The following is a 14,613-nucleotide window of genomic DNA, read 5'->3' as shown; positions in this document are numbered from 1 at the left end:
CGCTTCCTTCTGGATTTAAACTTCCGGAGCGAAATACCCCACAGCTCCTTGGGGAACGGGGTGTATTGGGATCTCTCCGTTCCCAATTCCGCCTGTTCTAGAGCCCATTCTTGAGCAAACCGAACCGGCTAGTGCGGATGCAAAGGTGTCCCTCTGCCCGGGCGTTTCCTGCTGTCGCCTCTCGCTGGTTCCCAGGCTAAACAACTGCGATTTTAATACAAGGAGAAGGAAGCTTTTATAGCACCACTGATTCGCCTTCCTCCTTGCGAGCCTTCTGGGCTGCTGTCAGAAAAGGCAGCACCCTCCCTGCCGGCGTTCGGGCCCGAACGAACAGCCACCAGTCATGGAAAACAGCTCATTTTCCACCCGTCCCACATCTGCTCAGGACGCTTCTGCAACAGGAGCAGGCACTGCGCTGGTGAAGGGCCCTGGGATGCTGCACCACCTCCACTTCACCTTCTGGTGCAGCACCATGGATAGATGTATTTCACAACAGGAGGGGAGAGATTTTACCAACTGGAATTCCATCCTTTTAAAAACTCACTTAATGCTCACTTTGAGCCAGAGAGCAACCCTCAGCACATCACGCTGTACAATAAAGAACCAATGTTCTTTATCTTTGCTAAGCACTGATTTGAAACCAGCATCCCATTCCCAAAAATCCAGTAAAAAACACTTTAACAATATATTAAACAGAAATCTGTTCATTGTTATCCTAGAAATGCCTTATCAATGTTCAAACCCCTATGCAAGATATTTGGTTACTATATGCATGGTAAGTTGGGTCAAAGGTGGAAAGAATCCAAAAAGCAAGGCACTTTTCAACATCTTGCTATCTTGTTCTGAGGACATATGGATCCATCTTTGCATTCACATACCTGGACAAATCAGGCCTAAACACGAAGTGGCTACACGTATAAAACTGACATGGAAGACTTAGGCCAAGCTCAGGAGATGTGTCCAGGATGACATGCCATGTGTGGCTGGCATCCACAAGAGCCAGCCATGTTTGTGGCCTGGGGAGTTCCAGTGGCTGTCAATAACAGAACAGAGTGACAAGAAAAGACACACTTGCAGAAAGGACACACAGAATGAATGAATTCCCAAAGATCTCACTTATATTTCTTAGCACATTGCAAAGAAGTCATTGAAGATTAAACATGCTATTCTCTGTTCATAATTTGAAATATCTCTAGTTGAAAAGAGGCAGGTTTGAATAACTTCAGCGAGAATATGCCTACGTTTTTAGGGGTCAGAATAAAAAGGCTGAACACTCAACACTACTGGTAAACTGAAAGAATAGGTAACAAAATGTGAATGACTGGGCAAGGACTCGTGCCCCTGGACAGCATTATTTCTTCTTTAGCTAACAGCTCAACTCTTACAAGTGTTTTCCTTTTCAAATAGCACCACTCTGATCTTGCCTACTTTCAGTTTTTCTTTCCTATCAGACTTCTGGCCCCACTTTCTGGTGGCAGTGCTTCTGCTGTCTGAAAACAAAATAGGACTAAGTGCCAGGCTTTTAACTGGATTTGGCCTCCCAGCCATGAGCTGGTAGGAAAGAAAAGGCAAAGTAAAAACAAAGCTGAGGGCCTTCACAGAGAAAAAGTAATTGCCACTCACTGTTGTCTAGCTTGTACTAGAGAGAAAAAACAGTCAGGAAATTGCACAACCGACTTCCTTCTTACCTCTCAGCTCTGTGGGAGGGATACAAATATGTGCAAAAACCCACCAGCCACACTTTGCTCAGAATGCAAAACTCAAAATGTGTTTTCTCCTTGCCTGGTTGCTGCATGACCTACATATAAATTCACAGTATGGCTGTTCTGTGGTTCTTTAAAGGATTTTGATTGGGTTTTCTCTTCCTCCTAGTAGGTCTTCATCCACAAGTGATAATGGTATACTATGGAGGTAGCTGGATTTTAACAGGCAGAACAAAATACCAAATCACTTAATTTAAATCACTGGGTGTGACTGATCAGCACCCTCTATAGACCCCCCTCCCCCCTTCCAGTGAAGGACAGCTCAGAGGAGAAGGACAAAAAACCCCACACCATCTCAGGGAAGAACAGGTAATACGGAAAGTCTAATTTACCTCAACATCAGGATTGGAGAGTGACCTTAATTTTAGAGGAGACATTTGTATCTGTGAATCATCAGGTACCCCAAGACAATTAACAAGGAATAATTCCTTCTTGAGCAAGCCAGACCACCATGGAGGGTGTGGATAAGTGGCTGACCCCAACCCAACATAAAAGTATAAAACCTCGACAACTGATAAAACATTTAAAGTTTGAAAAGAACAATGGGCTTGAGCCGGCTTCCACCCACGTTCCACCATGACTGGGAATGTCCAGGTCATGACAGATAGCACACCTATGTAGCTGTCTTACCCTACCAAATCAAAATCCTGTGTATCCCCAAAGATACCAAATAATTAAATTTGATATCCAATTCTGTCTCATGTAGAATAGCTGAAAGAACTTGGTCTGAGTGTATTGAACTCTTACACAGAAATATGCGAAACAGAAATGCTGTAGATGTACAACTTCACTTCTGCAGCTGCTGCCACCTTCCAGCAAGTTTCTCATAGAGGAAGCAGTTACTGAATTGTCCTACTGGCATCAGCTGCCATTATCATGACAGTCCTGAACTTATTCTTTCCTACCATCTCTCCAGCTGCTGCCCCTTGGGGTGGCTGCCCACAAATACTCCAACAAGAACAAAATTACTTCTGTGGGGTAAAAGTGCTTGTCATGCTGACTGTCCCTCAGAAAGCTCATCCAAGAGAGAAACACACTGCAAACTGAGGTGATATAAAAACCAAGAGAATTTATTCAAACAGAAACATGATTACAGAACTTCTTTCCAGTATTCCACATTCATTCAAGACACTGTGCTCTGAGAACTCTGAGAAATAGCAAAGTGAGAACTTTTATTATTGAAAAACTTACACAGTCAGGCTGTTTATTCAAGCAGATGATTGACATAAACCAAATATTTAGACGAAAAGAACAAAACTAACATAATCATGGGGTTTTGATCCTTCTGGAGCAGGATGTTATTTTCCATGAACATTTGTAGCTTCCAAAGACAGACGATTCACCTCTGGGTAAGGCAGTTACAACCTAACACACGCTGCTTGGGAATGCATCCAGCTTTCTGAATCTGTTCTTTTTTTGCAGATTTTAGGGACTTCACTCAGACACAAATGGGACTTTATTGACAATTCCAATAACTTTTACAGTACTATTTGGAAGTCCTTTCTCACTTGAAACCCAGATTGAACATACTCCATTGCTTCTGCAGGAAAAAAAGCATGATGATTTGTAGTTTTCCACAGCCTTACCCGACTCTTACAGATCCAGGTATTGGAAGACTGATTCAATATGGAATTTGAAAAATTTAGGTCCTATGCCTCCTTAAAGGGCTAGGGCTACTTCATAGATACAGATAATTTCTCATGTAAGTTCACTTCTCTGTCAAAGCCCAGATGTCATTCCTAACCGAGTGTGTTCTTACTTGTCTGCTTTTCATTGTGGAACTTCAAAGATCAATAGCTTCAGTAGTGTCGATGTTATCTTTGGCATTTGCTTAAATCCTTTCATGTCTTTTGTTGCCACTTCATGGTTCACTTTTGTCAGGATGGTTGTGAGATCCACGCGCCTTGAACAAAAATGAAGAGAAGTTACACTGAGACACATGGTACTTGCAGCTCAGCCAAGATGGTGATGTGTGTTTGCCCCACGAAAGTGGTATGCCAGGGAAGGCTGGTATCTTCCTCACCCTATTGCCACTGAAATTGCACAATCCATAGAATAACCACAGAATTCAGTGTGTTTGGGGGAAATAAAAGCAACCTCCATCTAGCATTGCTCTGGTTACAGCCAGAAGAGGTCGCCAAGATGAAATAAACCTACACATTCTCCATCTCCTGGACGCCATGAGAAAATGATATCTGAAGGGAAATTCTATTTTCTAAATGAAGTTTATGAGGGGATGGGTGGGAGGCAACAATGAAAATTATGCCTGCACAGCACTGGGGGGTTTTGTCTGTGTAATCACTCAACAAATTCACCTCTAGTAAGGTATCACCGGAAGAAAAAAAAATTCTCAGTCAAAAAATGTTAAAAAACACACATACACACGCTTGTTTGTGTGTAACGTTGCAGCATTACAACCCTGGTTTGGTCGCAGGAAAACCAGGGGAAGTCACTTTTACTTTGGCTTATCTGTAGAAGACTGACCATGCCCAATTTCAAAATAAATACTGTTCTCCACTGTCCTGAATGGCAAAAGCATTAATTGCACAAATGCAAACCACTGTGTTTCAGCACAGCATGCTTAAGTATGCACATCTGCAATACTCTAAATGTACAAGAATTAGAAATAGTACTTACTGTGGGCAGAGCAACTTCATGTTCTCACAGAGGGATTGAATGTAAACACTGCCAGTATTAGGACTGCGGTAGCACAGGTAGTCCTCCACTGTAGCCATGCCAATCAGAAAATCAGCCCTATCAGGAATGGAAGTCGAAGGTCTAGCATCCATCTCAAGATGTCCACAAGAGTCTGATTCTACTGCAACAGATGGATGACGTTCAGAGCCTTGGCAAGCCTGGATAATGAACACCTTGGGTTTGCCAGCAAGAGAAGGACAATTAGTTCCAGTGAAGCGGGAGACTAAAGCTTCAATATTTACACACTCATCATCAACACCTTTTATTTTGTCTTTTTCACCATGGGAGAAAATGAAGCAAACAAAACAGTCCATATTTCTGTGATCTTTCTTGCTGTATTCTTCAACTGTGTCATATATTTCTTTTCCTTCTAGATCCATGTACTCAACTGTCTCAAACTGAAGCCACTTAAAGACCCTCTTCACAGCCTCTGGGGAAAAAATCAGAAGGAACTTGTTAAACATACACAGTGACAAGGAAGATGCTGAAACATCAGTGTCTTTGTAGTAGATCAGATACTAGCAGAAGTGTTCAGATCCCATCAGTAAAATCACCTGACTGGCTCTTAGCCTGCCAAATCCTATTAGAAAAACCCAAATGCCTAACTTGCCTAATTTTATTTTTTTTAAAACATAACTGGGTTAAGTATCATGCTGTCTAACACAAAAACAGATTTTAGATTCTATGTTGTATTGGTACAAATTAGTGACGTTTACTGTGTTAACCCAAGCTTTAACTATGCATTGCATAGTAGTCTCAGATGCCTAAGAACAACACTTGGCAAGTTGAAAGAAGTGCCACCTCTTTCGAATGACAAATCCTGCCACTCTTAAATGAAGTAGGTCCCTCATTCTGTGCGAGTGGTTGATGCAGCAAGAAGGGAATCAGAGTAGCCTGCTCACAAATGCTAGGAAGACTTTTCAGCAAATGGTGGCCTAATTGTTGTATGGGCAGAGAGGAAGCACCTGGGAAGAAAGCACCTTGTAAATGGGCTGGATGGAGTTAAAATATCTGTGACGTGTCCTTTCAGGAACCTGACTTTACTTTTTTATTCTTGTTTATCTTAAAAGTGATTGCAGAAAGACAGGCTTTAAGGAAAGTTACAGAGCATTTATTTGAGCACTGAAGAGAAATTAAGGACTTAAAATATTTTTCTAAGCTAAGAACTGAAAACAATCAACAACTGGAAAGATGAAATAATAATCACTTTTTCTCTAGTTGTACATAAAACAAATTAAGACAATACCTTTTTCCTAGAACAAAAAGTAGATCCTTCTTTAAGCCATCAGCTAAATGCTGAATTTATATATTTCCATTTGATACCATGACTGTCAGTCCAGTCTCTGGAAGCCAAAGAGTACCATGGACATGATTCTTCTTCACAGCAAAGATTAGATTATTGGTTTTGAGAATTATCAGAGGAAAAAACCCAAACCAGTAATTGAATTTAAAAAGTACTTACCTCCATCTTGCAATGTTCCCTCTCTATTGTGATGTGGATTTTTAAAAATGTGGTTGTTAATAATTAAGCAGTAACCATGGGGGTTATTTTTCATCTTATATATTTTCCCATACTGCAGAAACAAAACAAACAAACAAAAAACAGGTAGGAAAGCAAAGCCAGACATTCAAAAGAAAAATACACTTCATACAGATTGCTGGTCCATCATTATCTAAGCACAAAAGAAAATCACAAAGAAACAAAAAAGGAAAAGCCTAAGGATACAATTTAGCTACAGAGGACAGAAATCTGCATTGTCTCCCTGAACCCCTTCTCCTCTGTCTCTTCGGTCAGGATATGATTTTGACATGGGATAAAGGATCCAGAAACACAAATTTGCATATGCATAGGAAAAGTTCCTGCACCCCACCATTTCCTCTGAGGGTCCTTGTGCAATTCCAGTGAGGTAGGGGGTTCTGCTATTCCCTTCACATCTGTTCAGGAGTATCCTGGCCAGGACTTTAATGTCCCAGCTCCATTATCATTAAGATTGTTTTCTTCACTCAACTGTTTGTTCATATCTTGCTTAAAAGGTTGCTGACAATCAGGTCCCCACAAAGAAGGCTCGGTCTTGTCTGGAAAATAAGAATTGTTCCAAAGCCTACCCTTCCATCTTGGCTGTTCCACCTGCTTAGTGTTATGAATTTATGTTCCCTCTCCCAGGAGATGGATAAATACTTTAAAGGTACTCTTGAGGCATTTCTCACCTGTTTTGCTGCCTCCCCCTCTGCTCCTTGTTCCTCTGGATACACAGACACAGACACAGGATAGCGGACTTCTTCCCTAGAATACTTTGCTAAGAAGGAGAAGATAAACAAACATTTCAAAACCACAAGGATAAATCTTCCTCTGTGCATATTTCAACACTCAAAAAGCCAGAACAAGGAGTGAGTTGCAGGGGGTTTTCACAGCTGTGAGACACCAGCATTTTGTAGAGCTGGGCCAAGCTTGGCTCCAGTTTCCCAGACTACTGGTTGTTATAGAAGCCATGCAGGGCTGTGCTCCGTTGTTTCTCTGCTCCTCTGCTCTTTTACTGGTGGCAAGATACAGATAATGGTTAACTGTGAATGGTCATCCCAGGCAAGCCATTCACCAGCCTCTCAGCTGTGGGATATAGAAGTGAAAGAGGAGACCCATTTCTGTACAATAGTAAAAAATGCTGGTCCATTTACTTCTGAGGCTACTGTCCCTTCTCCAGAGAACTTTACTGTGTGAGTGGATGCTAGGATGCAAAATACCAGCATAATGAAAGATCTCCTCAGAGCACTTCTCTGAATACAAATTTCTGAAAAAAGTAAAGAAATCATCAAATCCACGACTCTAACCAAGGATACAAAATCACAGTACTCATTTTACAAGTTACAAAAACGAGTTTAAATTAAATTTAATTGTCAGGGCTCTACAAAACATGTTTTTTTTTATTCTACTTATCAAGAGGAAAAGATAATAGCGATACTGCTAGAGAGCCATTCCCCAACACAGAACTTGCTTGGCAATGGCCTACCTTAGCAATTATCTTCTGCTCTTTTAGAGACCCCAGCAGAGCAGAGCAGCACAAAGACATGCAGGGAGCACTGCTGGGTAGCTCTGTAGGGTACTGCATGGATTGTTTAAATGTTTCTGAGGAAACTCACGACCTGAGTCCTTCAGAAGGAAGTTGCTATTGAGTGAGACATCCTGTTTCCCAAAGGAACACCCAGCTGTGGTACCAGAAAGCACCACCTCAGCTGCAACAGCCAGGATATACATCTAGTCCTTGAAATTTCCCATCTGGTTACAGAAAGTTACACTTTAGCCAAGTGACTGGTTTTCGGGGACTTCACTTTGACTGAGAGCAAAGGGCCTGGCTAGCAGGAGATAGTGCTGACAATCTCCCAACACAAGTTTCCCTAAGTCATCTGGCACTTCCTGTCTCTTGCAGTGACTCGGAAGTTATGCTGGTCCAAAACCAGCACTTTTTCCTGAACAGATAAATTGCATTTAAGGCAAAGAGAAGGCAGAAGAAGGCCGTTTACAAGGGACAGAACATACTTCAAGGATAGATACAAAAATCCATGATGGGATAATGAAGTAGCAGAAAACTTCAGAAATCAGAGTCCTCCAGAGCCATTCTGCCTGACCTAGGGTACCATAAGGTCTCTTCCTTTTTACTGGACTTCTAAGCTGCCAAGGATGAAGGTATAAAACCCGCAAAAGGCCCCAGATCTGTTCTTAAACAGCTTAAATAAATTTACCTCTTTTTTTTTCTTCATAGGCATCAATTTTTTTCTTTAAGTCAGCTCTGAATCCCTGAAATATACCTTTCAGCTCTGTCAGGTTATCTTCCTCAATTATCCCATTTATTTCCATTTCCATAAAGACCTGCAACATTGACTGGTAAAACAAAAACACATGAACCAAACTCATCCAGTGACCTTTGATAACCACAGTATCAGGCAGCTCTGCAACAGGGCAGAAGACAACATCCTCATTCCCAGAGACTTCTGCAGCAGGGCAGAAGACAACATCCTCATTCCCAGGGACCAGCTAAAGACTTATTACTTTTTCCTTCAAAACTCATTAAAGCAAGGATCAAGATGCAATGCAACTGAATAAACCCATCATCACTAAGGTTAAAGCAGGACAATTAGAAATTGCCTATAACTAGGCTATCCTGCTTTTTTTCAGCAGTACAAAGCACTGATGAGGATAACATAACATCCTGTTGTGCCTTTGTGTTCTGATGAAGTGCTGCTAAATTCTTTAGCTATGCCATTTTCCATCACAGGAAAGTTGTTAGGTACTAATTTTGTTTATTAAAGCTCCATTGTCCACCAAGTTGGAGGTAAATCTGCTAATTTTCCTCTAAGTGCCACAATACAAATAGGACTTTCAAGGAAGGTTCTTAATAACACCAAGCATTTTTATAACACAGCTCATTACAAATATTAAACTAGCTCACTCAACCTCTTACTACTTTTGGGGAAACTTAACAGTATGTTGTTACTCCAAATTATAATAAATAAGAAAATATACCCATTGACACATAAAAATTTGTGACTCAACTCACATTAGAACTTGATTTTCTGTCTCCAAAACATTGTTTTTCCTTTAGTGAACATCACTCTTTTTAGGTTTAGCATATTTCTTATAAAGACATTTGTCTTATAAATGCCAAGCAAAGATTAAAAGAAGAGCATGATGGATTTTGCAAGAAGATATGATTAAAGAGACAGCTGGTGGAGAAAAAATAGAATCAGGAGAGAAAAAAAGGCAAAGATACAATGCAAAAAATAAGGAACCATTCTTTCACACAGCAGTTATTAGCTAACATCACAATTTTTTCAAACCAGATTTTCATGAGAGCAGACTTTCTCTTTCTTTCCCTTTCCTCCCTTCTTACAAGAACTAGAGGACTCTGAACTAGCCTTGCAAAAAACTTCTCAAGACTACTTTTCATACAGCATTTTCCTGGAGCTTGCTCTTTAGTAGTGGTCCTCGGAGCAGGAACTTCACTTTTTGGACATTTTCTGAAGTCAAATCCTCTGCAATTTCATACAGCAGTTGCCTGGCAATAAACAATAGAGAGACCTTCAAGAAAGAAGTAAACACCACAATTAAACATTTGAACTGCAAAATGTAAAACTCACAATGGCAGGAATTCGTGTGTAATAAACACAGTTATGCTGGGATATTCACAAGACAAAAGTGCAGAGAGAAGAGACAGTTGACACTGAACTGTTGTAATGTGCATGCTGCCGTGCCTACCTGTAATCTGACACGTGTGCCCTGCCCGGGAGCCGCAGCTCCCTCTCCATCTCCTCCCGGCTGGAGCCCAGGTGGGCAGACAGGAGGTCGATCCGACGGATCCGGTAGAGCAGCTCCTTCAGGAAGAACAGGTTCCCTGCCTCAATCATGTCTCTCTCCTGCAGAACTTCGAAGAAGGCCTTGGGCTCATGGATAGTTTCCAGCGTCCCCTTGGCGACATAGTCCAGGCTGAGGAATTTAAGAGCTGACAGTTCGTCTGTCACCAAAGCCTCAGAAACTTCAAAAAGCAGTTTGCGGAACTCCGTACTCATTTCACATCAGGATTTGGATCTAAACACAAACAGCAGTTGATTTAATTTGTCAGTAAGTAAGTGCAACAACATGATTTATGTAACAGGTATCACATCACGTACAATAGCCCAAAATGAATACATGCAGTCAGAAGTATTTCCATAGAGAGGGGCTGTCTTGCTATCATAGCTTTGATGCTTAACTCCTTCAGTTCTCTGGACTTTACAAAGGATATTGAAGCCTCTGTACTAAGTGACATTAGCAGAGAAAGTCATAGATTATTCTTGCTTCCTATGGTGTCTAGACAGTGGGGAGTACCAATGTATAGGATGTAAAAGCCTGGCAGGCTGCTGCTGGTTTTCTTCGGGTTTGGGGTTTTTGAAGTTTGCTATCATTTGGGAGAAACAGCCACTTGCCAGTCTGAAATATAGACTATGTAATAAATGAGACTGCCAAATTCTATACCATAACAGAACTGAGAGTCCACATAAGTATAGTTACTCTAAGCTATCTGGCTTCTCCTTTCTTTTCATACTGCTTCTGGCCAGCTTACCCAAAGCACCTCTTCCTGGTTTGGTTTATCTGCATCAAGTAAACTCAGTTCCCAGCTCTCAATGAATTTGTAATATTAAAAGCAAATACAGATCATGTCATCCCTTTTACAAAGGCCCATGAAGAATTCTTATCAAACTAGCTGTTTCACTGAGCATAGAATATCACCTCCCTTCTCCTCCACTTTCTCCATCAGCTTTAGAAATAATTAGCTTGGCTTATGGATTCAACTTTTGAGCACAAGAGGAAGTTAGAAAATTCCAAGCCTTCCAGCTATCCCCTCTGACACTGAAGGGACCTAGCTCTGCTGACACCATGGGTATGTTGGTGTCTGCTACAAACTCTTTTCAAACTGAACAAAGACACTGGACATGTGTCAGGAAGTCTCATTTTTTGACTGTACCATCTTCTTAACTGCAGCAACCAGCCCAGCCTGATATTTAAATTCAAAAGGTATTGGCTAACCTGCCCTTAAATTTATACAATACACTCCCACAAGAGGGGAGGCTAACAAGCCCTTAATTTTGCACAGTACACTTCACAAATCCCACAACAAACTCCTCAAAAGGTGCTGGCTCCTGAGCCACAAAAATCTCCACAAGCTCCTCCCCCCCACAACAAACTTCAAAATAGGATATGGGGTAAAAGATTATAGCTGTGAAAGCCAAGAAAGAGAAGAAAGCAAAGAATATCCCCAGTCCTTAGATTCTGTGTTGATGCTGCCAAATGGATAGTCTGGAGATGGAGAGAGTACAGAGAGGGCATAAAGGAGGGCAGGGCTGTGTGCCCAATCTGCCCAGTCCGTGTCCTGCTGGAGTTACCCTGGTGCATGGCCATTATCTAAATTAGACTCATGTGTTTTGTTCACGTGTGCACTGACACCTTTTCCCCAGAAGGGAGCTGGGCTGGGGATGGAGCACAAATCTCAGGGTGGAGCAGGGAGCTGGCTCAGCCCAGTGCTGCCCCACTGCCTCAGGACCCTCTCCCCTGATCACACCTCTCCTGCAGCAATGCTCAGCATGCTTGAGACAAATCAGCCTACAGCTGGCACTTAACAACCTGTCTCCTCTTCCTTCTAGTAGGATACCCATTTGCCACTTTACTTTCTCTGCCCAAGGTGTCAGATGCCTGGGAATCTCTGAAGAGAAACTATATAAATGCATTCAGAACAGGTCTCTTGTCTTACAGACACTGGCAATGGGAGTCAGAAAAGGCAACAATGACAAAAGAAAATTTCCTACTCCTGCACTACTGGAATACTGCAATCCTTTTTACTTACTGCTACTGCAGATCTTTCAGTAACTACCCCAAGGCAGTCCAGCTGACTAACTGGAAATAATAATTAGCAAACAATTGTATTCTGCTCTCCTCCAAGGACCACTCAACAGCAAAGGAGCTTTTTGTAGCAAGCCCTTGGTCAGTGTTGTGTGGGTTAGCAAGAGTGAATGTACAAGTGAATCTAGTAAATGTATAACTGAATCTTAAACCTTTGCATTTCAAGTAAACTGATAAACAGTGAAACACGTTGCGACACAGCACGTCCAATTTGTGTTCTGCCCCAAAATACTGTTTTCTTTAAATCCACTCAAACCAAACTTTTAAACAGGCAAGAATCCATGTCCTTCAGCCCATATAAGCCAGTAGTATCTTAATGTGCTTAACCTCAATGATTACTTGACTTTATATTTCTATAACTACAAAGGAAAGAATAATATTTTCTTGGGAGGTAGTTATGAAGTTATCTTCTTTCTCACATAAATCATGCCTTTCATTTATGATACAAGAGATATTGCTTATAGGAGCAAATCTTTCTTGTAAAGAGAATTTTCATTTTATTTCTCAAAAGCTGTAAGTTTCAAACCCATCAAGTTATTGCAGTTAGAACAGATGTGCCACCTATATGTTACATTAAAGTCTGTCTGTAATTACAGGGAGCACAATTAAAACATTATTTAAGTGCCACTGTCTTTTTCTCCAGTTTGCTAACTTAAAGGCACAATTGATACCAGTAAAAATAATATTAATTGTAGTAGTAATTTTAAATCACTTACATGGGAGAACAACTCTGAACAAAGTGAGACAGCCAATCTCTAAAGTTCCAGGAAAAGTCTGCCTTTTTTACAATACAGTATTATCACATGACTTCCAAGAAATATGTTACAATAACATAGATAAAATGCTAAAAAAGGAATAAAATGCTAATAAAGCAGGCGATCCCTACTTCAGCTACTTCCATTTTCAGAAAACTGATTATTTCAGAATTTGTGAGAAAAAAATAGTAAACAAGCCATGAAGTAATCAGGTTCTGCTCTTGTTTTACGGCCACAACTAAGCAGCATACCTAGTGCTTTCTAGCATAAGCACAGCTCAGCACTTCTGCTTTCATACACAAATCCTAATTAATAACCAGAGACGGCTGAATCTACATATTATCATTTAAAATATCTCAATCTCACTTCTCTGCTATATCACAAGATCTGTCATGACTTACCCCCTTTCTCTGAAGTCCCTCTCCAACTCACTCCAGTTTATTTTTAACAGGAAGATATTTTTTAAATTTAAAATAAACCCAACTATTAGCACCAAATTCAGTAACAGCACTCAGTAAATGCAGGGAAATCGACAACTGAACAGTCTTCTGAAATTATTTATGCAATATACTTCCCCATTTAGAGGAGAATTTAAACATAATTAACTTCTTACATCTTCACTCTCTTTAAAGTAAAGAATTTAGCCTTCAATGAAAAGACTTCCAGCATGCAAGTCGCTGAAATCTTCCATGAAGCAGGAAATGAAACAGCACAAAGTATGGCTACCAAGACTCAGTAGACCCTCACAGCAGAATTATGAAGTGAGTTAGGAGTGCTGAAATTTGTTAAAATTTTGCAATGAAAACAGTCATTCATGGATTTCAACCTATCTTTACAAACTCAAAACTATACCGCATCCGTTGATAGAATGAGGTGTATAAATTCCTTCCAAAAGGCACACCCTAGAAACAGATCAGAAAACCTTGTTTCGCAGGCAGGAATTGCTCCACCATCCAAAGGCTGGGAACAGCACAGAGGAACACCACAAGTACTTTTTCATCTTCAGGTCCAAAATGTTTTTCTCCATGCCATTCCAAGTCTCAGCATCTCTTTCCCTCCGTAATTTCTTCTGTGTCTTACCTGAACCAGGACTTCAGTTGCAGTCTGAAAGAGCCCCCGTGCCGTGATATGCACTATGACGGACAGATAATGGCTTCTCCTCAGTCAGCAGCTTGAAGTTCCACCCCTTTTGGCACTATTAGTTTCACTTTTGATTTCTTCCTCTCGGCCTCCCTGGAAAAGTTACTGTCCTTTTGTTTAATTAGTCTCCCTCATTTCCCTCTGCTCCCCTGCACTCTGGTTTCCTCCAGAACTGTCTCAGTGACCCAATCTTTTCCTTGTACAGCCTGCCAAAACTTCATCTCCCTAGAAAGGGTGATCTTGAGGAAGAAAAACTGCTGCAGCTCCTGCCTGCTCAGCAACTGGAACAACTATCACCTGCCCTGGCACAGGGCGGGACACACAGCTCCTGCACAAAAACGACACGAGGGACAGGAGACCCACTTTAGGATCATGATCTTGCCAAGACAGCAACTTCCCCAGAAGACTTTTTACACTAGTTCCACTTAAATCTGTCTATGCAGGGGCTGCACAAGACACAGCCCTTCCGTAATTCTGTAGGTGGAGAATGGGTGCTACCAGTAAGCCTCAACAGCAACCGACCACATTTCTTTGTTTGTTTGTGTTTGTGACCAGTATCTTTGTGGCACAGCTCTGTGTCACTGGATACAGGAAAGGTGTACAGTGTGTACAGCAAGGACTGATGAATAGCTGAGTAGTACAAAACCAACCCACTCTCCCCAAGAGTTTCAAACTTCCATCTCACAACACCCTGCAGGAGATCACACAGAAATGCCAAAGATGGCAGCTGCAGCTCCAGTTCCAGCATGCCTTTGGTACTGACAAGTACCACTGCATGCACCAGGTATTACACTGTGCAGCCACATGAACACAGCCCTCAGCACACACAGGT

The 14,613-nt window shown here is 41.4% G+C and overlaps 1 protein-coding gene across 1 annotated transcript; it reads right to left on the bottom strand.

Moving 5' to 3' along the window:
• Positions 1-2,812: 2,812 nt before the first annotated feature.
• CASP8 (caspase 8) lies at positions 2,813-14,128 on the bottom strand. Its single transcript, XM_014264975.3, has 8 exons — positions 13,722-14,128; positions 9,709-10,038; positions 9,403-9,508; positions 8,196-8,334; positions 6,669-6,757; positions 5,923-6,034; positions 4,401-4,890; positions 2,813-3,666 (listed from the first exon to the last, which is right to left on the bottom strand). The coding sequence occupies exons 2-8, from the start codon at positions 10,017-10,019 to the stop codon at positions 3,534-3,536; spliced, it is 1,380 nt and encodes a 459-aa protein (XP_014120450.2). The 5' UTR covers positions 10,020-10,038; positions 13,722-14,128; the 3' UTR covers positions 2,813-3,533.
• Positions 14,129-14,613: the final 485 nt, after the last annotated feature.

This window comes from Zonotrichia albicollis, chromosome 10 (assembly GCF_047830755.1).
Source record: "Zonotrichia albicollis isolate bZonAlb1 chromosome 10, bZonAlb1.hap1, whole genome shotgun sequence".
Taxonomy (NCBI): Eukaryota; Metazoa; Chordata; class Aves; order Passeriformes; family Passerellidae; genus Zonotrichia; species Zonotrichia albicollis.
The sequence above is the reverse complement of the archived record's forward strand: the minus strand, read 5'-3'. Positions and strand labels throughout refer to the sequence as shown.

What these genes read in the sequence shown, in the direction of transcription:
- CASP8 (XM_014264975.3), bottom strand. Translation starts at nt 10,019, where the DNA reads ATGAGTACGGAGTTCCGCAAACTGCTTTTTGAAGTTTCTGAGGCTTTG. An exon ending in GCAAGCTCCAGGAAAATGCT is followed by an intron (nt 8,335 to 9,402) that starts GTATGAAAAGTA and finishes TTGTTTTACCAG; the next exon opens with TCAATGTTGCAGGTCTTTAT. An exon ending in CTATGAAGAAAAAAAAAGAG is followed by an intron (nt 6,758 to 8,195) that starts GTAAATTTATTT and finishes TCTCCTTCTTAG; the next exon opens with CAAAGTATTCTAGGGAAGAA.